Source organism: Falco naumanni, chromosome 13, assembly GCF_017639655.2.
Source record: "Falco naumanni isolate bFalNau1 chromosome 13, bFalNau1.pat, whole genome shotgun sequence".
NCBI lineage: Eukaryota > Metazoa > Chordata > Aves > Falconiformes > Falconidae > Falco > Falco naumanni.
In genome coordinates this window covers 24,156,209-24,183,278 of record NC_054066.1, presented here as the reverse complement: position 1 = coordinate 24,183,278, position 27,070 = coordinate 24,156,209, and the positions used below count along the sequence as shown (strand labels likewise).

The 27,070-nt window shown below is 48.0% G+C and overlaps 1 protein-coding gene across 6 annotated transcripts in view; it reads right to left on the bottom strand.

The window, feature by feature from the left end:
• PLD1 (phospholipase D1) overlaps nucleotides 1–27,070 on the bottom strand; it is a 75,742-nt gene that overhangs the window by 5,135 nt on the left and 43,537 nt on the right. For 5 of the 6 annotated variants that reach the window (XM_040612826.1, XM_040612825.1, XM_040612828.1 and 2 more), the window contains 15 exons: nucleotides 26,385–26,466; nucleotides 23,181–23,291; nucleotides 21,655–21,861; nucleotides 20,788–21,004; nucleotides 19,720–19,833; nucleotides 17,515–17,643; nucleotides 17,089–17,207; nucleotides 16,810–16,923; nucleotides 10,444–10,554; nucleotides 9,649–9,737; nucleotides 6,468–6,581; nucleotides 4,831–4,880; nucleotides 3,655–3,789; nucleotides 1,231–1,384; nucleotides 474–588 (listed from right to left, as the gene is read on the bottom strand). In XM_040612826.1, coding sequence (XP_040468760.1) covers nucleotides 474–588; nucleotides 1,231–1,384; nucleotides 3,655–3,789; nucleotides 4,831–4,880; nucleotides 6,468–6,581; nucleotides 9,649–9,737; nucleotides 10,444–10,554; nucleotides 16,810–16,923; nucleotides 17,089–17,207; nucleotides 17,515–17,643; nucleotides 19,720–19,833; nucleotides 20,788–21,004; nucleotides 21,655–21,861; nucleotides 23,181–23,291; nucleotides 26,385–26,466 — 1,861 coding nt within the window. The remainder of the gene's footprint in view (nucleotides 1–473; nucleotides 589–1,230; nucleotides 1,385–3,654; nucleotides 3,790–4,830; nucleotides 4,881–6,467; nucleotides 6,582–9,648; nucleotides 9,738–10,443; nucleotides 10,555–16,809; nucleotides 16,924–17,088; nucleotides 17,208–17,514; nucleotides 17,644–19,719; nucleotides 19,834–20,787; nucleotides 21,005–21,654; nucleotides 21,862–23,180; nucleotides 23,292–26,384; nucleotides 26,467–27,070) is intronic. The other variant, XM_040612829.1, reaches the window with a different exon arrangement.

Here is a 27,070-nt window from a genome sequence, read left to right as displayed (position 1 = left end):
AAATTTCCCGGGATGGGACTTCATTAGCAGCCTGGAGAATGGGGAGGGAGGAGGTATGTGCCTATCTGTGATACGGCTGGAGCAGGCAGAGGGGAAGGCTCCAGGGCTTTTCCTAATCACTGCAAAAGCTCATTAAAAACCAGAAGTAAAATTTACTTCTACTCCAGTTATGCTATGGCCAGCTAGAAGTAGTAAGTACACCACGGCCATTCACCGGAGCTACAGCCATTACAAATAAAAGGTCAAGTCAGAACTGCTGCCTTCTTGGGCTGCCGTCACTTTGAAGATGCACAAACTCCGGTTTCTTGTCCACAGCTCTTGCATCCAACACTACTCGCTCCTTCAAAGCATCTCCGAGGGTCCAGCCCCAGGAGCTGGACCTGCTGCCCTTGCCCTCCCTGTGCTGCTTCTCCCGTTGGCATCTGCTGCTGCCGTGCAGGAAGGAGGGAGGGGAAAGTCAACGCATTCCTCACCTTATCAAAGATGGTGGCATTGCGAGCTGCTGTAGAAATCCACACCTCCTTGAAGAATTTGTCACAGACGGGATCTTGGTGTTCTGGACTGAGATTAGAGCCGCCAAGGACAACCCTGAGAAGGCAAAGGGATCGATGCTCATGGAGGCTGAGGCACGGGGCACTCCCCCTCTTGAAATGCCAGGAGAGGAAAAGTTTTGTTGGGACTTGCCAGACCCTGCACGCTTCCTGCACCCTCCCACTCCTGTCCCTGCAATAGTCTGTCAGCCATAACGCTGCTTGATTTTCTGATTTTCTCCTTTTTTCTGTGCGATAACTGTCCAGATGGGAAATAGGGCAGGGGGGCAAAAAAAAAAAAGTTTAAAAGAAAAAATGGCCATGTTGTGGGCCAGATGGCTGCTCCGAGTCAAGAAACTTGCATCAGAGCCACTACCCCCCAAAATTTAGAGAGTGTGAAAACAGGATGTGGAGGCAAAATATCACCGTGTTGTTTATGAGCTCTCCTAGCGAAATCCCAGAGCAAAACAATTTGTAAGTAAAGCTGCCAAGCTGAGGGCAGGAGCGGCGTGAGAAAGGCTAACTAACGCCAGTGAAACAGCAGCAAAACCCTGGACTAAATCCAGGCCAAGCAATGCTAAACCTGAGCAGACGGCAGCAGCCTCGTTGGTTTGAAAGGCTGCGGGCAGGCGTAAGGCTGAGCAAGCCCTGCCTACATCCCTGCTCGCTGCCCGCGCTTGGCCAGCCCTGTGCATCCCACCTGAAGCACTGCAGCCGGAGGGACTGGGCAAACTTCCCAGCGCTGTAGTCCTCCCCGTCCATCACGGAGGGGATGGTCTCGGTGTCCTGCACAATGATGGCCATCTCACTGTCACGCTTCCCCAGCATGCTGCGGTCGTTGATGTTGGCAGAGCCTGGCAAGGGGGAAAAAGAAGCACTGGCAGTGCAGCACTGCTGCATGAGATGCTCCTGCACACACCCCCCACCATCTATGCTTTGCTAGGTAAAACCCCAATCAGAGGGCTTCCTTATGGAAACACAGACCCTGAGAGTCAGAATCTGGGGGAGGGAAAAGGAAAAAAAAATAATTTTTGCAGGCTTCAAAAGTTCCAGGCTTGGAAGAAGTTAAATCACAGCCAAACTCAAACCATCATGTTCAAAAGTTTATTCTCTGTGACTTCCCAGATGCTTTTGCTGAAGGATTTCAAAGGTCTTAACTGCATTCTATTTGGATCCCAAGTTAAATGACGCAGGATGGACTCCATGGGTAAATCCACCCATCCTTAGTAGTGTAAAGAGGGGAATTTGTATTTAGAACGTAGGGATTTTTTTGGGAGAGGGCTCTAGGAAGAAGGACATCATCTCACTGTGGGTAACCAACACCTGGACCCTCCTGTCCTGCCAGGACCACACTTCAGGCACAAAAGCTAAGGCAGCAAGGCAGCAGCAGACCCAGGGCTCTGGGGGACTTCCCGACCACAGGAGATGTTTTTTATCTACTCCTTGCCCTGTGCTTCCTGCAGCACTATCACACGCTGTGTAACACCCAAACCCCAGGAAGAGGAGAGGTGCTTTCCAGAGGGGTGCAGGGGAGGTGCCTGCCCTGGCAGGGGGACCCATGGGTGCCCTGTGCACAGCTCTCTGCTCGCGTCTGGGAAATAACCTCTTCAGTCCCCAACAAAGCTGCTGGAGATGTTTCCCTCATTGCATTTCTATCGTATGGCTCTGGCTGTGCCTTTTGGGGGGTGGGGGTCCCTCTCCAAAATGCACCACCCTGCTCACGTAAGGGTTTGGGTGCGCTTTGGGTGCCCTGACTGCACCGCGGTGGGAGCTCCCCAGCCCGCACATGCCATGCAGGGTCTGACACCCACAGCCCTGCTCGAGACCAGCTGAGGCTTTATCCTCCAAACAGCCCCACATATTCTCTGCCCCGCACAGCCGTCAGAAGGCAAGGGATGGGGGACACCACAGCACTTGCTGGCTCCAAAGGGACAGCAGGATGCAGCCAGCAATAGGAGTCATCAGGTCACCAACCCACAGAACTGACCAAACAATAAAAAACCTCCAGACACAGCTCCCAGCTCCGTAAGAGACCCCCAGGTGCTAGAGAGTCATTTAGCCTTCCCAGTGACTGAACTAACTCAAGGGGAGCTAACACCTCCAGAGAAAAAGCAAACTAAGCCCCTCTCTACCCTTTCCTCTCCCTCTCCTGCACATTAGCATTTTATTTCCATGCACCTTCCCTTTCTTGGCTCCCCATCACCTCACCAGCTGGCACGGATGCACATGCTGTATAAAAACCTATCCTCAGGCTTATAGGTACAGAAAATAGAAATTAAGAGCTGTCTCAGGCCCCCAGACCATCACACTTGCAACAGCGCTGCTCCTGCTGTAATAAAACCACCTCTGAGCTGCTCCGCATACTAGAGATGGGATCTGACCCCTGAGAGGGTAACAGAAGAGCCAGTCTCACCACAGGTCATCCAAGACTACAGGCTGGACTGCTGCTTTGAAGGAGGGAAGTATTTTGAGTCTTGCAAAATCTGGTATTAAGTTATTCTTTGGCAAAGTTTTTGTTGCTGAGATAACAGATCGAAAAGGGCTTCTTTAAAGGAATAGGCTAAAATTCTGCTTTTCTGCTGCGATGTAGAACTCTGAGCCTGAAGTCTCTTGTATTTCCTTCGTGATCTCATAATAAATATGGTAAAGGAATGGATGAAATGATATCTATTACTTGTTATAACATATTTCCCCATTCTTAGGAAACGGAGCTGATAAATGACACATGTTGTCCGAACTTTCCAAATTTTACGGCACATTCTGTTCTTTAAGGAACAGATGACAAGTCTCACAAGTCTTCCTGCTAGAGCAGAGTTTGATACAAGACAGATGGACAATATTCCCTGCACTGGGATTCTCTTCACTGTTACACAAAGATTTAAAATCACTTCAGAAAAACAAATTAAACGACAGCTCTCCAAATGCTTTCCTCCCTCCTACCTATCCTCCTGATGAGTTTGTTTTTCTGGTTTTTTCTAAACAGCAAAATATTTCATGAGAAAGAAATCATAACACAGAAAAGCACATGGCACCACAGCCTGCACTGAGCACAGGGCAGAGAAGCGAAGGGACTAATCCAGATTAACTGAGTGGTCCAAACCCCTTCCGCAAGCCCCCTCCTCACCGATTATAACTGTGTTGTCATCAGCAATAAGCAGTTTGCTGTGGACATAGATGAGCTCTGTGACTAGTTTTCCTTCCAACTCTGCATATGTTCGAAGTCCACAGAATGAAATGTAGTTTATCCACTTATCTCCAACTGAAAATTAGAAAAGAACAAAAACAATGGGATGAGGGAGGTGGAAGAAGAAGGAGAAAAGACCCTCTTTTTATATGGAGACCCATATGAATAACAGTTCACTTTTGACTTTTTAGAAAAATACTAAAAAAACAGATATCGGAAATAAGTTTCTCTAAAAATAGACTTTAAAAGCTGCCTGTGGGCTCTCTGTGCTGCTCTGATCCGCTGCCTGCTCAGATACTTCCACTTTGGTGAGAAATGACCCCAATCTCCCTTGCACAGCACGCAAGTGCTCACAACTGATCCAAGCATCTTAAAATAACTGGACTATGCGACTGTTCTGCAGATCCTGCAGAAAGGAGGCTGTGAGCAGGTGTTTGGTCCGTGCACAGTACGGAAAATATGTCCTAATGTACGTGTCTGCAGCTCAGATTCACACAAAGACCTGGAACGAATGAGGCATTATGTACACCCCTAGCATTTGTGATATGTGGGTGTTCATGGTGCTCCGATTCCCAGCGGAGCAAATTCAAGCAGGCATCCTCATGGCGAGGAAGCCACTCAGAGACAGCGTCCTGCTTAGGCAGGTTTTTTCTCTCTGCGTTCAGCTACCAGACACAATCCCAGGGTGGGATTCACAGGGGAGGCAGAGGGCTTGTCTTTCCCAGAATTGTGGCCCCACTCAGGACATTTTCCAAATAACACGATCCTGAGCAGCTGCAACCATGCCGTGCTCCTCCCTGGGGGGTCCTCCTCTCCTCCGGATCAGGGCTGCATCCAAGTGCGAGGTCTGACAACTGGCCATGGCTCGTGTGACCCAGCAGACCTCACCATGGGGTGGCGGCAGAGGAGGAGGAGGAGGAGGAGGTCACTCACCAGCCCCACGAGCCTGTATCACACGTTGCTGTGAGATGCCCCAGTCCATGCCTGCAGCCCTCAGCAACAGCAAGCCCACGTTAACAAGAAGCTGGAGAGTCCAGTTTGTGTGTTGTACATGTATCCATCGAACAGCAGCATCCCAAGACCAAACAACATAGAGGAAAGGAATAAAGCTCTTACCCTCTCCCTTCAGCTGGCCCAGGATTGAGTTTTCTCCTCGGCACATGGTCCTGGAAAGAAGGTAGGCAGCCGTCAGCACCACTGTGCCGTGAGGCAACAGCATATGCTGAATCAGACCCGGGCAAGGTAAATCACAAACACAGAAGCCTCTTAAATACCCCATCCTAATAGACGAAAGACAGTGCTTCCAGAGCACACATTTTCCCCAAATGACTGTTGATATATCAAGGACTGCTCATTTCCTAAAGGAGCTTGTATCAATCCGCATAGGAGCTGGGGAGCATTTTCGCCTTTTAGAGCATGCCATGATGCTGATAAATGTGTTACAAACAGGGCTGCTACCATCTGTGCCACAGGTCTGGATACAAAATCACGTTAAGAAAAAAAGGCAACATGTGCAGGAGTGCCAGGTCTGGGAGTTTGTGTGATTACAGCTGGGCTGGAAAAGCCACAGCCAGCATCTCATTCAAAAAAACCCAACCCATGAGCGATTTCTCAAGACGTATGGCTGTCCTTGCAGAAGGAAGCTCAGGCAGAAGGGCCTCGCTAGGCAGGCACGCTGCTTTGCTTCTGCTTGTGCCTCCTGCCCTGCTCATCCTTCTGGAGCAGGAGCCCTGCAGACCAGCAGACACGGATTTCACACTGGAGGTGGCAGTAGTCTCCGCAGATAACTGTGCCCAGGCCATACCATAACACAGCAGCTTATCAGTAAAGCCACCTTGCCTTGGCCCATTTTGCCTTCCTCCACAGCCCGCTCCCAGCGCAGGTCCACCCAGCACCGCTGCATCCCAGTCCTTCCCATGAGAGCTGCTGGGTGCCAGTGCCCCCAAAACCCATCCATCCAGAGCCGGGGAATCACACTGGGGAGGACGCCATTGCCTTTGCGGGGCTGGCGGGCAGAGCCAGGAGAAGTATCGGCCAAAAAGGCAGATTTGGAGACGAAGCCCAGCTAATGAACCCGCAGGGTGGCATGCTGCCTCCCGGCCGCAGTGGCGCTGGGGATGCTGCCACGGGGACCCCCAGTAAAATCTGCAGTAAATGCCTACAGGAGAGCACAGCTGTCGAGTGGGAGGGCAGAGAGCCGAGAGATCAGTCAGTCCCGGTTTGAGGAGCTAAAAGGGAAGGGAGTGCACGTGGCAGCACTCCCCGCATGTGGGGAGCGGCTGAGAGTCAGGAATTGGGGCGTTTGTGTAAGGGATCAGGGGACACCTGGCACTCGGGGACACGGTGTAGCAGTGGGCTCGGCAGTGCTGAGTTAATGGTTGGACTGGACGATCTTAAAGGTCTTTTCCAACCTAAACTATTCTATGATTCTACAGCTTTCTGCTCCAGGGCAGAGGCAGGGGTTCCCCACATCCAGGGGGGTGTTTGCCTGCACCAGGCTTTACCCACTGCACTTCCCCGCTCAGCCAGCATCGCCTCGCCTCCCGATGCAAATCCTGTGGCTAGCAAATAAATAAGCTAAGTGAAAGAAGCTACACAAATGCTTTTTTTGTCCTTTTGCAAACACCGTGTGCCTGCGTGGACACCATCTAGTGTGATGCCCTGCTGCTGGCAGCTGGCCCTTGGGCACAGCTCGCAGCAGGTGACGAGGTGACGAGGTGACAGGAGGTCTTGCCCAGCCCTGCCCACAGTACCTGTAGTTGAAGTGCATTATGGCCTGCAGCGCGTTCCCCCCGCCGGTCGAAATGTCTCCTTCGAAGCCAGGCAGCAGCGGGATCACCACGTATACCCGGAAACGCTTGTTTTCCCTGGAATGATAGTTTGGGGAAACATCAGCCTGCAAATGTTACAGCTTTGTACAAGGCGAAGTCCCCTCGGTTTCACTCTCCCTGTGCTGACCAACTTGGTTTCCATCCAAGGCCATGACACAGATTTTAAGGGAGCACTGCGTGAAGTGTATTCCCAGTTTCAGGTGTTCAACACCCGTCATCAGCACCGCAGCAAGTGCTCAGACCTTCAGGAGCAGAAGGAATAGTTAGTTCACTCTCAGCAGACAACAGAAGAAGCTAAAGGAAAAGAAACACATTTTCACTGAAGTTCAAGGCCAATCTGCTAGTTATTTTGCAGATTGTGCCTGCCACTATAGAAGTTGGTTAGAGCACCCCAATAGTCCAGTTACACTGATACTGGTGCGGACTGGGGTGGACGACTGCCTGGCAGAGCACAGCCGAGAGTACACAGCTATCACAGGCAGAAAACCCAACTCTAACCTGACATTCCCAAGACATTCTCATTTTTAGAAGCCAGAATCATCACAAAAGGTGGAAAAAGCTCAGGGCACAAGCGACACATCGATCATTCAGGGGAGGTGAGTATTTCACCGTTACACCACAACCCACAAAAACTCAGTTCCAGAGTTCCCCCAAAGTAAACCATACCCTAACCGCGATCTGATTCGGAACAAAAGCTCCAATTGTGGCACTGCTTGGGGCTTTTCTTAAAACCCACCTTTGGGTTTTCTGTGCTGACAAAGGCCAGGTGCATCTGCTCCGCCTGCCTTTGCCAGGCACCCCGGCTTGGCAGAGCCCTGCCCTGCGCCCCGGCCAGGGAGGAGGATGCTCCGTCGAAGGCTGCTGCCGCTAGATGGCAAACAGTTTAATCGGGACAAAACCCGTTCAGGAGCAGTCTGAACGTAAGTCGGCCTGCAGTTTTTGTTAAAAGTATTCCTTCCCCGGGCAAGCCATGCCTGTGAGCTTCGGGGTTACGGGAATCGTTAATTCGTTAAAATTAAAATTCGTTTTAAAAAAATCGTTAAAGCACTGGGGTCTCATCTGTGCTGGCAGAGAGGCAGTGAGGACCGTGCTTCTTTCATTTCAGCCAGTGCTTCCTTATAGCTGTGCTACACGCTTTAGTTTGTCAACAGACCTCAGAAACAGTTAATGAGGTCTTTGAAACGAAGCCTGTTTGTATCACGAAGAAAGAGATCTACCAACAAAAGCATTCCCAAAAAAGCAGTTAGTTTGTCTATAAACTAGTTTAATAAACACATGGCTATGAGAGCCACCCATGAAAAAAAAGGAAACCAAGAAAAGAACATTATTAATTACATCAATAGAAAATATTTAGTCTAGAAGAGAGAGAAGTGTACAAGTTTAACTAAAGATGTTAATTTACAATTCAACATCTGTGCGTCACCTACATGTTTTCTGGGGCAGTTTGGAACATGAATGCTATGACACAAACCGTTTAGGTCTGAAATTACTTTTAATCCTAGGCAATGCCAAGCATGCTGGAGTGGGCAGAATCTGAATCTCATATTCGGTTAGGAATAAAACTGGAGTCACACAGATGTGAGCATCACACATGAAAATGGGCCACTGATGAATCTGCGTGACTCCCCTTTGTGCTAGACTTTCTGCTATCTGGACAGAACAACACTTGTTATATAAATTTTATATAATGGGGAGATCTTAACAGAGTACCTGGAGAGTTTTCTGCTGCCTCAGTAGCATTGCTAAAAAGCAGGCAACTGATGCAAAGGGCCCATGGTGAGCAGTTCCCAAAGGCAGGAAAGATAACCCAGAGCGTCTTTCCATGGGGACACCGACCAGCACAGAGCTGGTGTGTCCAGCTGCCTGCGAGCCTCGAGGTTGCAACGCAAACACCAGCAACGCCATTTCCAGCAGCACTGGCACCACTCCTCATTGACCCTGGGTGAGAAAATCCTCCCCATCTTTCACCCTCAGCTAACTGCAATTATTTAGCCTATGCATTGCAGCTCACAGATAACAGCAACTCCACCCTGTTACTCTGCTCTGTTACTAAAGGCATAGCAAAGAACACCCATGCTCTCCCGGTTTGAACAGTGCTCCTCTTTCCACGGTGCCTCGGAACAAAGCCTGCCTCATGGCAGCTCCTGTGGCCTTGCAGGTACTTGCCAGACCCGGGTGGCTGCCTCTTTTGGGGTGTTTGCCTTTATCCAGGTGGGAATTACCAACCTCAAGAGCCAAAGAGAGAAATTTCTGAGACTCTGGAGAGAGCACCTCCAGGCAAGCAGCCCCTGCATAGCTCTGGACAACTACAATATGGAAAACAATCATTGCAAGAAAAGTCTCCATGCATGGCAAAAAAGCACGAGAGATGAAAGGAAGATGTTTAGAAAGCTTTCTGTATATCAGCCCAGTAAGACCAGCATACAGTTTTAGACGGTGATGTATACGTATCTCGAAGAGAGACTCCAGGGGAGCAACCTTAAGTAAGGCTGTCCAGGATCAAAGCGAAGACAAGCCACTACCTGTGGTATTAACGTTAACATGAGGTCAGGCGTGCTGAAGTAAAGGCATGTCTACAACATGGTTGGATTTGATCCACACAGGAACAAGTGATGGTTCCCTTGCAATGGTGGCTGGAGGTTGTGAGTACCCTCCAGCACTTACCAGAAAAAGTTGTTCAGACAATAACTGAACCCTGCAGCCAAAGCCTCGAAATGCGTTTGCTTCCCCTACACGAAGCCAATCCTCTGTATAGATAATTTAAATAAACCACAAGTCGCAGTTCAACTTCTCACTCATTAACTTGCCTTACCACACAGTTCAAGACTGGTTGGCTATGGAGCAAAGGTGTTGCTGAACTGGTATATCAAGGACAAGATCCACAGTTAAAAATACATTTGCATCAGGGCAAGTCCAGAAAATCCCTTTCTGGCTGCAAAGAAACCACCAGAGTCCTACTGCTGCAAACCCAAGCAAATGTTTGACCGCATCGGTTCTGCGCTACAAAAGCTATTGTACAGTTGTGTCCATTAAGATATGATTTTACACCACACCATATGCATGCACCTGGAAGACTTTCATTGCCTCGTTAAGAACAGGTTACCTGTGAGCTTTAAGAATCCTCTGAGCAATCGCATCGCCGATCTTGTTCCAGACAACTTTGTCATCAGCACAGCTAATAAAAAACTGGTTCTGCAGGAAAAGCAAGCAAAGCTACTGTCAGACATTGCCAGCAACAACAAAAAAAAGTATTTGCATGCTTTACTTCAGACCAAGAGCAACTAAAGAGCAAACAACTGTGTTTGTGTGCTGTTTGAGTGGATGCTTTTTTGATTATTATTAAATGATGTGTGTGTCTGTGCTTGCTTAGGGAATGAATTAGTCCTTATTAGTCACACTCCTTAGGAAGTTCATGTAAAGAGCAACCTAACAAAAGGCTAAAAGAAGGATAATAGGCATCTCTGTTCAGCCAGCACAGAGTCATTCGGACACAGGAGATTCCTGCACCTCAAGGCTGTGCAGGTGCAAGACCAGCCCTGTGAATGGGAGGTTTGAGCACACACAGGGGACACTGCAAATCCATGGAAAGGACAAGACTACTATTGCACAGGCCATGAAAGTTTGCTGGCAATTTTGCAAAGAGGCTTGTGAAGGAGATATCTTCTTTTTCCACCTTGTGGTCAGAAAGCTGTCTGGGTACATAGCCATCAGACTGGTCCAAAGACCACTGAAAGCAGTGGAAACAGCCCCAGAAATTCAGATGCTGTATTAATATCCATGTGTGTCTAAATTGATAAAAAATTAAGACCAAACCTCAAGAAGCAGAATTAGCCTCCTGATGGCTGTGAGCCATGCCCAGAGCATCAGGACCCTCCTGCTTTCCCTCACTGCCACTCACTTCTATATATATGTAGTGCTTGCTGTTTTCTATCACGTTGACGTAGGCATTGTGGATGGATTCCTCATGGTACTTAATGCCGGCTGACCAGTCAGCAGCAGAACGGATCACCTGCAAAGCAAAGGATTAACACCTTCAGCCCTGTCCCACTCAGGACACAACAGCATTGCAAGTGCATTATTTAAGAGGCAGCGCTCTTCCCTGATACTTTTGCCTGTCAGGATTTCACTAAATCAGGTAACAGACACAACACTTATCATTTATACTGCATTTGTAGTAAGAAGAATGGATGCTCAAAAATAGTATTAAGGCTTAATAATGTTTTGATCAAAAATATCAATGCCCTGTCCCATTGCTGTATTACTGCCCTCCCCTACCTGAGCAGGTTGAGATGCAATAGAAGCAGCACAGAAGCCTTGTTCTTGCTTAAGGTCTTATGATTAACTGCTTTTAAACCAACTGAAATTTCCAAGCTTTAGGTGTGCCCACCTAATCGCTGATCTCCCATCCAGTGCTTTTTAAGGCTGGTCTCCAGCCTGGGCAACGCATTTTCCCCCAGACAGGCGGTACGTAATTGCACAGTCAGCCTGGTAACACAGCCCATGCATTTGTCCTGAGCACTCGAGGTCAGTCATTTGTTCTGCCAAATTCTTCCACAAGCTATCTGATTTGTTGTGATATGACTTTTAAAATTCATAGCAGTTCACTTGCCCACACTTAATTTTTACTGGAAATCCACTACTAAAGTAGATACTGCAAGATCCCCCGGGCATGTTCTCCCCCTGCCTCCCGCAGGTTTTGTGCAAGGGAGCCAAACCAACATGCGAAAGAACCTCGGTCCGTGCTCTCGGCCAGGCTGAGCAAGCCCCACAGCAAAGAGCTTCCCGGCCCCGGCAGCCAGAGATGCTGTGGCATCACCCGCTCCCGCGCTTTGAGTCAAGAAGCAACCACACTATGCCCCGAGTGACATTTTCCTAGATGGAAATGTGTTTTTTAATTAAGTGTTGGCAGGGTATGTGCTCAAGGGAAATAATTATTTGTGGTTACCCTCTGTCTTTAAACATTGCCATTGAAACACAGCCTTAAAATATCTCAACACAGCCATTTTACCAGCACTCTGGGCCAGTCACACACAGGACAAGATCCAAATGTTGAGGACCTGTGAAATGCATGTGTCAGTACATGCAAAATCCTGATGTCTTCTGGGGCTCAACAACATTTTTCCCTGGAAATCCCTCCCATGTGTTTCTTTTAATTCTCTGTGTCCAGCTTCTGCCTTGCTCCACGTTACTCTCCCCATTCCCTGAACATTCCTGATACCCTGGCCCTGAGCTCTGCTGTCACATTGTCATCACCATCCATCATTCAAAGCAGGCTGCTGGCTGAAGAATTTCAAAAGCTAATTAATTTCCAGTAGTATACCAGTTAGATAAGGATTTGGCCTTTTGGTCCAGGTGCTGCATGCCTGAATGAAACCAACCCTCCCACCTCCAGAGCATCTCAGGAGGTGGCACTGAGGGCCATTGCTGCCGAGTAGCACATGACTCCTGAGCCAATTCCTTCACCTGGACAGAAGGAGCTTTCTCCCACAGCTCACTGAAAAACAGATCCTGCAATTCCCCATTTGGCTGCTCACTTGGCCAACAGGAGGGAGCACACTGCAGCCTCCCAAACTGAACACTGGGGTCACAGATGCTTGAGTGTGGGAGCCAGCCTGAACACAAGGGCCGTCACAGCCTCTACCCATCCCAAACAGCTGCCCTTTGCTTGCACAACCCCCCGAAGGCGATGCTGCTCATGCTGGTGTGGTTTTAATCATCCATTTGGTTTGCAAAGCCAACGCTGCATGCTCCTACTCACCCCAGGCTGGCCAGTGCTAAAGCTCTGCAAAACGCCACAGCAGGCAGAGCTCCTGAGCAAAATTCCACCATCTAGCAGTAATAAGGACAGAAAAGCAGCTTTTCTGAGTAGAAAGCAGGCTAATTCTTCCACGCACACAGCTCAGGCTGCAGCCTGGCAGGAGCTTGTAGCCCCTCCACCTCGACCAGCTGTGCTGCCCCTACCCTGCCTTTTGTCCTGCTGCGGTGAAAACCTCGGGCCCCAAAGCCCATCCCTGGGTGCTGGGAACATCCAGCAAATGCAATCTGGAATTGCACTTCAGAAAGCTGCAGATTGTATCTTCCTAGGTGACGAAACACTGACACTCAATACTTTTCTGTTTTTTTTGCTGCTAGTTAACTTTGTCCATGCTCCAAAGAGCCGCTTCTCTTTTCAAGATAAGCTGCTGAGCCCTGCACTGAACGAAGTCACTTCCACACCCTTTTTTACAGCAGCAATAACTGAAACCATTACAGACGAGAAAGAAATGTACTTTTCCGAATTGGGAACTTGATAGCGCCAAAGCCCCTCGCTTTGAATTCATCTTTACTGCCAGAAGATAAGTTTATTCCAAACCAGGGGATGCCACCTGATGCAACAGAACCATCACACAAAACTATCCCTTCCCAGCACCACAGCTTCCCACAGCATCATCCCCCACCCTCCCCTGCCTTCCTCTTCACCCCTCCACTCGTCGGCACCCCAGCTCTCTCCACACGCCAGGCTGCCCGCTGTTACAGGACCATCATCCCTCTGCCCTCGCCCCAGAATAACGTGTCGTGGCTCATCCTGAAAAGCTGACTCAGCACCACCTGAAAAGCTAACGCATCAGGTACAACCTCAAATCCACATGTGGAGGGAAGAGGCGCTTTCAGAAGATGCTGGCTTGGACAGCAGAATGGGTGTAAGGTGTTCCAGCTTGGACTTCCTGGAAATAGTTATTTTTAATCTGGACCACTTCAGTGGCCAGCACCGATCACGGCACAGCTCTGCAGCCACAGTGACAGGCGAGGAGATGACAGGACAAGGCCACCAACCTCAGCATCTCTGCAGCCACCAACACTGGCATCACATGAATGTGTCACGCACCCTGAGGAAACAAAGCTGTGACACGCAAGGACAAATACACACCTAGAAGTTTCCTACATAGCCTTTCTTTATCACTAATGTTTCATCTCACTTCTGGACATCTCTCCTTTCCTGTCAAGGTACCTGAAGTGAGCTGGTTCAGACCCAATCTATTTTCCCAGGGAAAAAAGGGCGCATGCTGCCCAGCGCAGTGCCCACCAAGTGGAGCTGGTGTCTCCGTGCTCCTTCCTCTTAAGCCTCACAACAGCTGCTGGAGTGCTGTGCCAGGCTTGTCATCCCTTTAATGTCTTTAACCGATACAATAGTAATACATTTGATGTTTGCTGTGGGCTAGCGCATAAAACCTGAACAATGCAGGCTTTCATGCAGACTTCAAAGAGGTAAGGGCATTAGCTGTTGCCAAAGCATTAAATTTTCATTGCATTTACATCAGGAAATGGATATTGCCTCACCACGTCACATCTTTTGCAGTGCTGGCTTTGGCTGATAACTGGAAACTCTGGAATAGAAACAGAGAGATGGAAAAAAAACCTGGCACCGCCTTTGGCCAACAGCTATTTGACTTTTGCAAAAAATCAATGTGCAATCACATTGCTATTGTGAGCAAAGCTCAGAAGTTCAAGTGAAAGAGGATGAGAGACCATGTCTGACAGGCTCCTCCTCTCCTGTCCCCAGCCATACCTCCACATTGTTTCCCATGCATGATGCATTCATCCTCCCTGCCCAGGGGAAAGCCCCTGTCAGTGCTGCTCCTGCTATTTCCACCTTCCTGAAAGCACTTTCCTGCTCCTCTCCTCTGACAATGGAGAGCAAAACCAGATGGTACAACGAGGTCAAAATCTGTTGCTGACAGGTCAGTGGCTCGGGCTTGCAGCAACGTTGCAATCCCCACAGATCCTTTGTGTTTCCCCTTCCTCTGATCTGCCCATAATTGAAGACAGATTTGCAAACAAGCTCAGCAACAAGAAAACTGGCAGCCAGACTTTTTTCAATCACCCCACAGCCAAGGACAGTCACTGGATGCTGGATTTCACATCAGGGCAGTAACTGCTGCCTACGAAGTCCCTACACAGCACCAAAATGGGGATAACGTGGGTTTGGCTGTTGGCCAGCCAAAGGATTCAGCGTAAAGAACAACAATGCTGCTCTAATTTTTTTGGATAAAGAAACGGTGAAAGATTTTAGGGTATCTGGTTATTTCTGCACTGGACTGTGCTGCTGAAAGAGATGTGAGCACCTGCAGCCCTCTGGTCCAAAACTAGTACATTGGACAGGCAAGAGGCTGATATTCCTGTGGCTAGGAGGAGCCACACAGGGATGCCCTGATGCAGACCCCAGCAGCTCCAGAAAAAGGCAGCTGGGAGGAGCGGGGGGAGGTCAGATCCAAGCTGCAGCTATCCTCCCCTCTCTCCCCCTCCTGCAGCAGCCAAAGCTAAAGCCCACACCAGTAGGAGAGCCTGAGCCACTCACTGACCTGCAGCGGGGACTGCAGGGATGCTCAGGGCACTTGTGCCATCTGGGGATTGAGGAAAGCCAGGCCAAAGAGACAGCCAAAATTACAGTATCTGCATGCAGATCCATGCCTGGGAGCTCGAGATCATCACCCAGCTGCATGCAGCCCAGGGCCAAGGGACCTGCACCCAGGCAGGAGGGTGCACCAGCCCGGGCAGAGGAGCCACCCTCACTGCTTCCACCGTGCTTGGTGCTGCAGAATGCCCTTCTCCCACAGTCTTCCCTCATACCGGGAAGGCTGGTACATTGCAGGGCAACATGTTTTCAGCCTAGTATCATAGAATGTTATTTATCTGGCTATACGCAGGGCTGAGCTACCATGACAGGTCTCTCAAAGCCACAATTTGAGATAAATTAGAAATGAGCAAGATAGTTTCAAATGAATAATTTACAAGCCAAACCTGTTCTCTTTTTGCTGTTTACGGTGTCGCAGAGAACAGCCCCTCATTTCCTGGAATGTATCGGTTATTTGCAATGCCCCAGCAATGTCATGACGAGGCTAGCTTTCAAACAGCTCACCCATCACTCAGCACTGGTGTACGCAGCATTGATCAGTCATCGCCCGAGCTCCATCCCTCTCCCACAGGCTGATGCTCTGAGCCAGCAGCTCCGCAGAACTGCCCGAAGGAAAGCTGGACCTAGGCTGCACTCACTGTAGTTCCTCCTTCGGGAACTGCTTTCAGTTCTGTAATCAGTACAACGTAGCTTTTTGCTACAGCAAACCTCATGATTTAGAAGTTGAGGCTTATCTTGCAGTTAGAACTCAAGAGACACAAGCCCCCTCACTTCCATGAGAATGAAATTTCCCAGGAAGCTGGTGTCGCAGACACAGCTGGAGAGGCATTTACAGCCACAGGGAAGTATGCTGGTGCCCAAAGCCAGGTTATTTCTCAACAAGCTGCGAGCATTGTTTTGGAGGCTGATGCAAAACACCCAAGATCGTGACACCAGATCCCCGTGCTGGCCATCCCTCACACCACATGGGGAGGAGCAGACAATGCCCTGGCAACCCACAAACCCAGAAAAATGCATTTTGTTACACTAAGCTTCCCCAAGCGTTGCTGTCATCTGGGCGGACCACTCCTTACGAAGAGCAAAGGCATGTGTTTTTTCCTGGTTTTGGTCTAATTGCTCTCATTTCATACATCTCTCATCCACAGACACAACTATTTTGCTGCTTCAGCATAACTGTTCTGACTGTGTTTTTCAACAAGTCCAGGTTTCTGCTGGATAACCGGAGTATTCAATGTATGCACTTCATATAGATAACTGGGTTTTTAAATATAGGTATTTTGGCAGTCATGACTGAGAGGATGATTGTCACAAACGAGACTGTGGGCTGACTGTGCAGAACTTCAGAGGACCCACAGGGATGAGCGGCTGCATAATAAAATGCAGATGAAGTTCAATGCAGAAAGCAACAGCCTCGAGACTCCACTTAATGCTGGGTTGTACCTGACCACTACTCATCCGAGTGAGGCATCAGAGGCCCGGTAGCCTGCTCTAAGATCTGAGATAATATTCAGTGGTCAACCTCAACCCATCAGGCCTTCCCAAAATGTAAAAAACAAATGTTAGACATTAGAGGAGCAGCAGAAAACAAAACAGCTATACAAGGTCATGGTGTTCCCACAGCCTGAGTGCTGCATACAGCTTGGTCCTCTTACTTCAAAGGCGAAGGTACAAATTAATGCATCTCTACTGAAAAAGTTGCATTATTTTATTGTAATTGAGGATCTGACCATCTATACTGTGAGTTAAATAAGAGGTTTTTATCTTTTAATTTCAAGTTCTGTAGAGGGTCTGTCAAGTATCAATACTTCCTGCTGGGAAGATGCAAAACAAGCTCTCTCAGGAGTATATGAGCAGGAGACCATCAACACCCACCTGGACTGTAGCTTGAATAGCCTCGGGCACCTGATACTTCAACTCATTTGCAGTTTGCTGAGATTTTGGCAACAGGAAGGGGTAGGACAGGGATCGGTATTTGGGCTTCATAATCTGCCCAGGGGAAAAAAGGAAAAAAAAAAAAAATCCTTGAAAAGATTGCAACATAGCAGAATAACATAAAAAAAATAATAATAAAATGCATGCCTCCGGAGGGCACGTGAATCAGGCAGAAGCTGTATTTATTTCCATGCCCCAGCAGCAATGCCCACAGCCCACCTTAGTGAAGTTCCAGCGCTGGATGAAGTGTCGGGCGACATCACGTGCTGCTTTGCCATGCACCACAGATGAGATGTCATGCCAGGGCATCCTTGGGGTGGTGTATCTATCAATGAAATCTACGGGACAGGAAAGCACGTTTGGACCTCCTCAGACAAAGAACATGAATATGAAAAAGCATGGCACCCACTCCCCCCAAGCTGAAGTTTCCAGAACATGGCACCGAGGCCTGTCCATGAACCATGACAGCGTAATTGGCTCTAGAACCTCTTAAAGGGGCTTTTGCTGCTTCTTCCTAGCAGTCAAACCAAAATAACCTCCTTACCTCTGGCTCAGAAGCAGGAAAAAAATATAGTTTGAGACTGAAAAGATAGGGAAGAGAGTTTGCGGGGAATGTAATGACTTCCAGGGTGCAAAGGCACTTACCAGCAAAAGGTTTGTCAAGTTGAACCCAGTCTTTAAAGACAAAGTTGCAATAGTCTTTGCCATGCCAGAACCTGGTTTCCCCAAGCAGCTCGCCAACACCCGTCTTCAAGCTGCGGATGGATCCTTTATCTGTCGCAGGCAAACAAGAAAACAAAACCACACACTCGTTTGTGAGTCACGGCTGCCCATCGCGCACCGCCGGCCAGAGACTCGCTGCCGCGGAACAGCGTTGGTGGGACCTGCCAGTCCCGGTCAGCCGAACCAGATTTCTCCCTAGTCTTCCTGTCGCTTTCAAAGGAGATCTATTAGTATTTTTTCTTCCTTATTATAGTATTTGCTACACAATCAGAACAGGTTGTATATGACAATCTGTTACGGAACAAAAAGCAGATGCTGAATGCTCTCTACATTGGACTTAAAAAAAAAAAAAATCACCCTGTAGTAATTTCTCTTTCCACAGTCCTATGACATCTAAATAGCCCAGCTGTGACTGCCCTTAGTAGATATATGTACAGGAACAACACATATATCATCTACTTGATATATTTTTCAATACTGTTGAACTAATTCAACTTCTCTGCTAGAGGGTTTATTATTTTGCCTCTACAGCAGGGTGTATCTCCTCTAACAGAAGCTAGTCTTTATTAATGAGAACGAGATGATTGAAAAGCTCATGTTCCCTTATTCAGTAGTGTGGGGGTTGGTTTGTTTTACTGTTTTTCCAAATTACAATGTCATCTTTTGATACAAATTTACCTGTTGAACAAATGGACCCCAAATTCCAAATCGATGATGATTAAAAATGGGCAGAAGTCTTGTAGACAGAGATACTCCTTCCTGACAGGATCCCTTTTCTAGAGCACAGATTTTGGCACAGAGTGAACCCTTTTTTCCTCGCTCTTAAAAGAGCCAAAGCCACCGGCCTAGACCATGAACACTTAGCTAGCGTTATTTCTTGACAATGAGAACCGCCTTCATCTGCCGCACCATCTGCTAGTGCAGTAACTGTGCAGCAGCATGCCAACAGCAGTCTTCTCTTAACCCGACCACATCACCAGGTAACCATGAAAAACCCTTAGCACAAAAAAAGAAAAAAGCCCCTATCAACAGTCAAAGCAGCACACAGCAGCAGCGCAACACGGCCAGCTCACCCAAAGCAAGCCCTACCAGCACCGCTGTAACCCCACCGAGCCAAGCTGAGCCAAGCCATGCCGAAGCGCCATGCAGCAGGCGTGCAGCATCGCTGCCTGGGGGTGCCTGGGTTGCTAGTGAGAGTCCGGGTGGAGCTGAGGAATCGCTGGCTCGGCATGCTCAAATGGGAATGGGTGGGACACGACGTCTGGCCAAAACACACTTCATGTACCGAGCTTCGATGAGTGTACACCAACTGCTGAATGAGCACGAGGTGACCACAGGGGGGATTGCACTTAATTTCCATGAAGCAAATGCATCTCTTCCTTGTTACCTCCACTATTTTGTTTTATAATTGTCAATCAATGCCTTAGAGGAAGATGTTAGCAAGAGGAAGATGTTGAAGAACACCTCACCCCATACCAGAACTCAAAGGCATCTCAATGAGGTACCACACTGAAACAGGCCCCTTCAACATCAGCCCAGAGATCAGAACAGCTTACTGCTCACAACCACCGAGCTCCTTTCCCCATTGAGTATGCTTTCATTGATTTTAATACAGGGCAAAGGTGGGGGGCCCAGGTCTCCACTCAAACACAGGCCTGGCAGCAGCCACTTTGCTGTTTCCTCTCTCTGTTTGCATCTCTTCCTGTACCAGGCTTACTTTAAAATATCCAAGGCAGAAGTTCCCAGCCCCACTAACAAGCCGTTCCTTGGCAGGATGAGAGCTGCTGAAATCATCATATCCCAGAATCAGAGCTATTTCCTCAATTGTTCCCTGCTGTCGTTATTGCAATTCTTTTTTTCTTTGAATTTTGTTGCTGTGGGTTTTTTTTAATTTTGTTGGGGTTTTGGTGTGGGGTTTTTTATTTTATTTATGCTGCAGTTTTTGTAGCTTCTGGAGAAGGCTCTTTTCTGCCAGGATGTCCTCAGAGGGGTGCTAAGGATGCTGGGAGAACAAGCAGCAGCAAAGGCTGATCCCAGCACCCAACCTAACTCTCACCATAGTTATAATGCAAAAACATCAGCAGCTAAAGCCTGAAGGGGTCCGCACCTCTGCCTTTCCCCACTTACCCTCCCGAGGCTCAGCGAGCCCCTGCTTGGATTCACTGTGGTGATGAAACATTTTCAGATGGGGCTTTAAACTCTGGATTATATTCGGTTGGCTCCTAGTGGGGTTACAGTAACCTGCAGAAAGTCAAGATGCTCTATTCATGGCAAAAACACGTGTCCACTACTTCTATGCTGGTGCCTGATGCTGTCTGAAGACACCTTGCACAACAGAGGCTCAAACGAGATCTCAGTTTGCTGAAACTACAAGTGGCCAACAGGCAAAGGACCAAACTCAAGGCCCAACTGATTTTAAACCAAACAGATGAAGTTGCAAAGCCATGGCTATGTCCTGAGCTGACTGCAAACGATGCTCCAGCAAGGCTTCCTCCGGCGAGAGGCAGGAGTAAGATCCGCAGGGCACAATGGAAACTCAGATAAGTGCCCACCATGAGCAACATGCAGCTTCAGGAGCTGAGGACTTCAGAGACAGATCTCAGGAAGGACTCCGTGCTAGAACAAACGTTAAGCTGACCCTTGTAATTTTAGCTTTGAAGCTATTTTTAATGTGGGGAATGAAAAGCTACATTCAAATATTCAACTCTTGAATAGTCTCTCCTCTCTAGTAAGTGGGTAAATGAGGAATACTTCCATTTAAGTGAACTGATGTAAGCCTAGGTAACACTGGCCTATGAGAGGGGATAATCACCTTCAGAAACTGTTTGGCTTGTTATAATCACTACAAGGTGAGAACAAATGTTTCAGTTCTCCCTTGCAGGAACAAAAATTTCCCAACAATATAAACATTAGATATCATGTACACTCTACCATGTCACCTGATGGCTCACAGCAATCTCTAATTAAACTAAATGCAAATCCACTTAAAAATTGTCTTGTATATTTTGCAGCAACACAAATTTACACATTGACTACACGTAGCTGTTATTCTGGTAGTTAAGAAATTCGTCGACTTTCCTTCCTCACAAAGAACACATTACTCCAGAAATTATGTGAATCTGCAGGTACACCCACCCACCCACCCACCTCCACATACACTTTGTACATGTTGTTTAGTTGAACAGCGTTACTTACTTGATTCACTGTCGATGCTGCTGACGCTGTCAGCATGGTGCATGCCATGTTTATGGAGATGCTTGTAAATACTGAACCTTGAAAACTTCTTAGGTTTTCCCACTCCTTTCATTTTTGATATGTCTGGGACATCATCTGCATTTCTCTGGAACAAGTGGCTTTCTGGGGACAGAGCTTGAGACTGCAGAGGGACATGCTCATATGACTCTGCTGCAGGCTGAAAAGACACAAGACACTGCTGCAGGTGATGTAAGGACAGGTTCCCCTTCAATTACAGATTGTCATGCATATCAAAGCTCAGAAACAAGCACGAGTCGAATTTTGCTCTGTGACAAAGGGAACTAGGAATGCCTTTGAGGGAGAGAGTCTGCACTGAGATGGCACTCGACAAGAAAACCCGGTAATACCAGCAGAATTTGATTCCATAATTTTACCCTGGGCTCTTACTCCCCTTGAAAAACCTAGACCTCTCTACATTTTTAAGAGGGATGTGGTTGCATACAGACCCACATTAGCAGAAAGCTTGGCAAGCAAGGCACCTGCTGAGGGCCCGAGTACCCAAAAGTTTGGAGCACTCTGCCACTGCTTACTGTGCATTTCTAGCCAAGTTTTACTGAGAACGCAGCCTCCACATTGTGACTGCTGCTCCAGGCTCCAGGGAAAACCCAGCTGTCTCCGTGCCCTGGCAAGGGCTGGTCAGCATCTAGCCCTGAAGAGTCGTTCAGTACTCAGATGCTTCCCATTACTCTCTAAACCTCCTAAACCCAACGCTACGTATGCTTCGAAGCAGGCACAGCTTGTTCAGCCCCACCACAAAGCTTCCATGCAGACGTGACCATGGCCACCAGCTGGAGCAAGCCCACTTACTGCCAGGTTGGTCATTGACACCGACTTCGCCGCCGCCACACGTTTCACGCTGCCCACATCGGTCAGGCGGTGCTCGTCGTCATCCCACCTGCCGTACGCCAAGTCAATGCCGCCCACAAATGCCACGGACTGGTCAACGATGACGAGCTTCTCGTGGTGGGCCCAGAGGTACACGGAGGAGGACACGTGGTCTGGGTGTCTCATCACCTAGGGAGAAAACCAGCGCTCAAGCTCAGTGTCATCACCCAATTTACATCCCTCCAGCCAGAGGGCTGCCCAGCTTTTTTGGCTGCACAGGATGATGGGGAAACACTGGAGTTTTTGAAAGATGCATCCACACAGACTGCTGTAAACGCTGAAGCTCCATGACTCCGTGCTAGTTGGGCTCAGCCTTACTGGAGGCAGGTGCTTCCCCGCAACGCGGGCATTCCCCGGCAGCAGTGGTTACTGGTGTTGGGATAGGTCACACTTACTTACACTTCGGTAGAGGACCATACTCAAGGAAGCTGTTTCAACAAATAAAATCACACTTTCAGTAGAGCTATAATAGCTGAGCTTTCAAACACAGAGCTTGCTCTGTAACAAAACAACATATTGGTGATCTGACTCACTTCTTTCGTTGCCACTACAGAAGTGAAATGAGAAGTTGGCTGGCTTTTCCCTATTTAAAATCGGCAAGATGTTTAGCATTTGTTTATGAGATTCTTTTTAACGTGTTTACGGCAAAGTAATTTCTATATCTAAGCATACAGTACATAGTTTTTTTATTTTTTATGTTAGAGTAGAGCCATTAGACCAGCTTCCTGGGGAAAAAGCTACAGGGTTTCACCTGTTTTGGGCTGCTCCCAAAACCTGCTACACAGCTAGCAGCTATCTTCCAGATACGTCTTCCAGTCTTGCCATGAAGATGATGGTGAGTAGATGCTTCTCTTCACTGTGACAACTGACGATAAATCTATTGTTCTAGCAGTTTGTTAGTCACCCTCATGCATAACATATATCTTATTGCTCATTAAAATGTGTATATCTCTAATTTCAAGAGACTGGATCTAGCTTTATCTACTGGTTCGTCTGCCACAACTCATTTTCTTCTCAGTGGCACAGCAGCAGCTTAACAGCACAGGACAGTGCAATGCTCTTTATTTATGATGGGAACATAAACATTCAGCGCTGACTCTGGCCCTCTGTGTTTGAACAGAAGTGCAGAAATGAGACAATATTCTCAAATGGTAATTTTCCATTTGATGTAACCCTATTAACTTGTCATACCAAACACGTTTCTTGTGAATTAGATGAATAGTTGCTTTGGCAAGTCTGAACTAAGCAATTTTAAGTTCAGTTATAACCTAATGAAGTTGCCAGATGTAGTAATCACTGTATGGGTACGCCCTCACACGCTATTCCCACCACAGTGGTGGGAAACACTTTTCTTCCAGTTCATAGCCAAATACACTGAGGGTCCGCACCAGCTATCAAGAACAAATGAATGTAAGCGTCCTTCATACAACTGCGCGATGAGCAATTACCTTTATGTTGGGGTGGAGGCGCATGAGTGTCCTCTTGCTGTATTCACTGTTGATCCCTAGAGCAAGCTCCACCTCTTTGTATAGCATAACAAAAATTCTCACTCCTTGTTGCTGTCAGAAATAAAAAGAAACACATGCTATGCAGGTATGCCGATGGATACAGCCCATTTCCAAAGCAAGGAAAAGCTAAGAGGTGGTAAGCATGTTGAACCTGCAGGCAGAAACGCAGGCTGAGGTTACTTGTTCTTCATTCCAGATCCCCCATGGTAACCCCACGGCGTGCAAGGACCCGCACTGCCCAGGAAAGCTCTCCAGCTTCCAGAGGAGGGCTCGGTACCTGGGTGTGTGCAAAGAGCTGAGCTACACCAGAGCCCACCAACAGGTCAGCCCCTTCTAAACATCCCGTGGGGGAAGATTTTTGCAAACCTTATTCAGTCCGCATACAATCCTGTTGCACACATCCTCTGGAGTTCAGTTTTCTGCTCCTTCAGTTGCCCTGATGTTTGCCTGCAGTGAAAAGCCTCTGCAGGACAGTGATGCCAGTGTGGTCATATGGACATCCCTCTCCTAAAGTGGACACAACCAACCTAACACCAGCAAACACCTCCTTTCTGCTGGTAGAGCTAAACAAGCTCCTGGAATCCAATAAGCAGCACTCAAAGGATGGTGCTTTGTGACCAGAATGGTATCCACAGGAAGGTTTCTGAGGACGCTTGTTAAAGCACTTTCAAAACTGCTAAGTACTTCCCAAACCTTGGCAGCTGCTGGTCACACACTGGGACATCTTCAGCTGCCGTAAATCAGCACAGTTCAAAATGCTGCAGTGGAATCTGCCAGCTTAAAATTGGGACTTCAACTTCCCACAGCCTTTTACGTTCCTATTCCCATAAAGGTGCTACTGGGAGCTCAGGCAGTCTCCAAACTGGGGGCGATATTCTGCTCTCCCCTGCACCCAGACAAGCCCAAGGCAGCACTGCACATACATAAAGGACAGCCTCACCCCTAAACCGGGGCACCAGCTTGCTGACCGCCCTGTCGAGCCAAAGGAACGTTGCAAGTGGAAGAGCCCGCAAGTATTTCCAGGAACTAAGCTTAAAACACTCCCTGCTCTTACAAGGTATTTATAGCCACAGGAAAATCCATGTCAACGTGACAAAGCCAAATTCTTCCAGCTGGTGGGCCTGCCCCGTGGCCATGTTTCATTTGCCAGAAAACAAGACTACTTCCAAATCAGCAACAGACACAAAAAAACCTTACTTTTTTTCTAGGCATACAGAGGAGTGAGGACTGTGATGACAACAGGTTTGAAAGGGAGGGAGTCAAAGACTATTTCAGCCTCTCTGCCTGGACTCCTGCCCTTCCACCACATCGGCAGCTGAAGCAACTTCCTCGGCCATGCTCCAGTTTGTGACTCACCACTCACATGGGGCAGGTTACCATTTCCAGCACCGGTGTTATCACGGGTTGGGTGAACAGAAACGCAGCCCACGTTCTTAAACTCCTCACACACGGCTTCTCCTCTGCCTTGCCTGGCTCCACGAAACATGTTCTCTATAGGCTGGAGCCAGACGTCTTACTGGAAAGCAGAGTACAACCAGCAACAAAATAAACTGTTTTCTGAGATGAAAACGCTACGCTTAAAGAAAAGACAAACAGGGCTAATAATAGCAGTTTCTTGCCCATACCACAAAGGGCTGCACAAGAAAGGACTGCACAAGAAAGGACAGCATGCAACAGCGCAGAGCTTTGCACGGGAACCCAGACCGGGAGCACCAGGAAAGGCACCAGGTCAACGGCGGGTCTGAGCTTTTCTGTTCCACAGGGACAGCAGGGAAGGAGAAATGAAAACAGAGGGAAAAAGCAGCCTTATCAAGTTCATACCAGCATCTGCTTACTGAACACGAGCATTTATTAGCTCAGATAACGTGGCAATGCAGAGAGAAGTCCAAGTCTCTGAGTCATGTTTATCACCTCCCTGTAAACAAGCTGAATACCACAGTCCAGCTCTGGGGAGTGTATGCTGCTTCTGTTTGTACACAGGTGGTTTTTTCCCCCCCCCACGTTCTGCTGAAGCTCTTTCCCCACATCCCTTCTCCACATCAAAACACCAGGACCCCCACGACCAGGGTCTCAACCTGAGGAGGAACAGGCTGGGAGGACGCAGCTGATCTGCCATGTCTTAGTGGCCACAAGAGCCATGAGAATACAGAAAGGGGTGGGCATGAACAGAGAAAACCTGGAGACATACGGGTAGTAAGAGCCAGCTACCAAAAAATAAAGCCTTTTCTAATCATAAGTTATCCTTGGAAATACAAATAATAAGAAGAAAACACAAAAACCTTTCAAGGCTTTGGCCTTTCTTATATGCCCCACTAAAGTTTATTATTTCACAGCAGCAGCTGTGCAAGAGCTGTGGCATGAAGAGCTTTGGCACGAAGGCAGCATGGCCTGGCAGGACGAAGGCAAAAGAGGCTCCACCAGGGAGCTGGAAGACACTAGGATGATGTTTGATGCCTGCTGGCACTTCTTTACTACAGCAAGGAATGACGGGTGAACAGCAAGATCATCAGTTCCTTTGTGATTAGTTGTAGCAAGGACCTACGCAACGTATTAAGTAAGGAAAACTCAATGAGAAGGCTATTGTGAGATTGCATGAACCTCTGGGTGATACCAAGTGACTGTTTGTTAACGACATCCTGATTTTCCTGGCAGACTGATGGTATCTTTCACTGCTTCAGCTCCAAAAGCTGCAGCACAGACAGACAATACACGGCGGTAACAGACAGGATCTGCACAACACGGTAACGTACAAACCACCTACCAAGAGCCACCACAAAGCGCTTACTCTTTCCCGTACCTCTAAATCACATATGCCACCAGGAAAGCACTGGACAGCAACAGGTCTTGGACCCCACCAGGAGTTGGGGTAGCTGTAATGCAAGGCTGAAGTGACCCAAACCTGAGGACTTGAGGGGACAATCAGAGGAGCTACCCCTTCTGCCTCTGAGCTCTTCCAAACCCAACGGGGGAGCAAATCAAAACACGTGGTTTTCTGAAGGCCCTCTGGAACGAGGCTCGGCCACCTTTAACTCTCATCCCTACCAAAACAAGTGGTGCAAATGCTCCGGTCCTAACATGACCCTGTAAGTGGGTGGGCGCATGGGGTTTCCCGCGGGGTGAAGGCTGCAGCTGGAGCTCACTTACTGCTTTCCGCTTGAGGATGCAGTCCAGCCGCCAGCGATTTCCTTCCACAACGGGTCGTTTCATGAAGATTTCTGGGCTCAGCCTAAGAAAATAAAGAGGCGGAAAAAACACAGCATATGTGGTCTGCAAACAAAGCGTTGGCCTGAATAATCAACTTGGGAAGCAAAGAAATCAGTTTATATAAAATGGATGTGAAGGTTCACGTCCCAGTGATGCATCCTCCGATGTCATGCTCTTTGGTTTTTAATAACAGAGCATTACAGAGGGCAGGGGATGTGTCCAGTACATTCATCTTAGTATTCAACAGCCCATGAGACTAAGTTTAATAGTGATGTATAAATGAGGAAACTTGGACTCTATCTATGAAAGAAAGATGCAACAAAAGAAAACCCCAAGGTAGGTTTGAAAGAAATATGTATACATAAAATATAAATAAGAGTAGGACTTCAGTTCTCCTGGTACTTAGGCTGTCTGAATAGCATAGATTTGTACTGGATTTTCCTTGCTGCCTAAAGACAAAGCAATATGATCTCTCAACAGGACATTTTATTGATTCATAGATTTAAGGATTAGAAGGAACAATTAAACAATCTCATCTACCTCTCCCAAAGCAAGGTGACAGAATTTCATTCCTTTACTTTTGTACCACGTGCTTGGATAAAGCATATTGCTACATCCTAAAAACA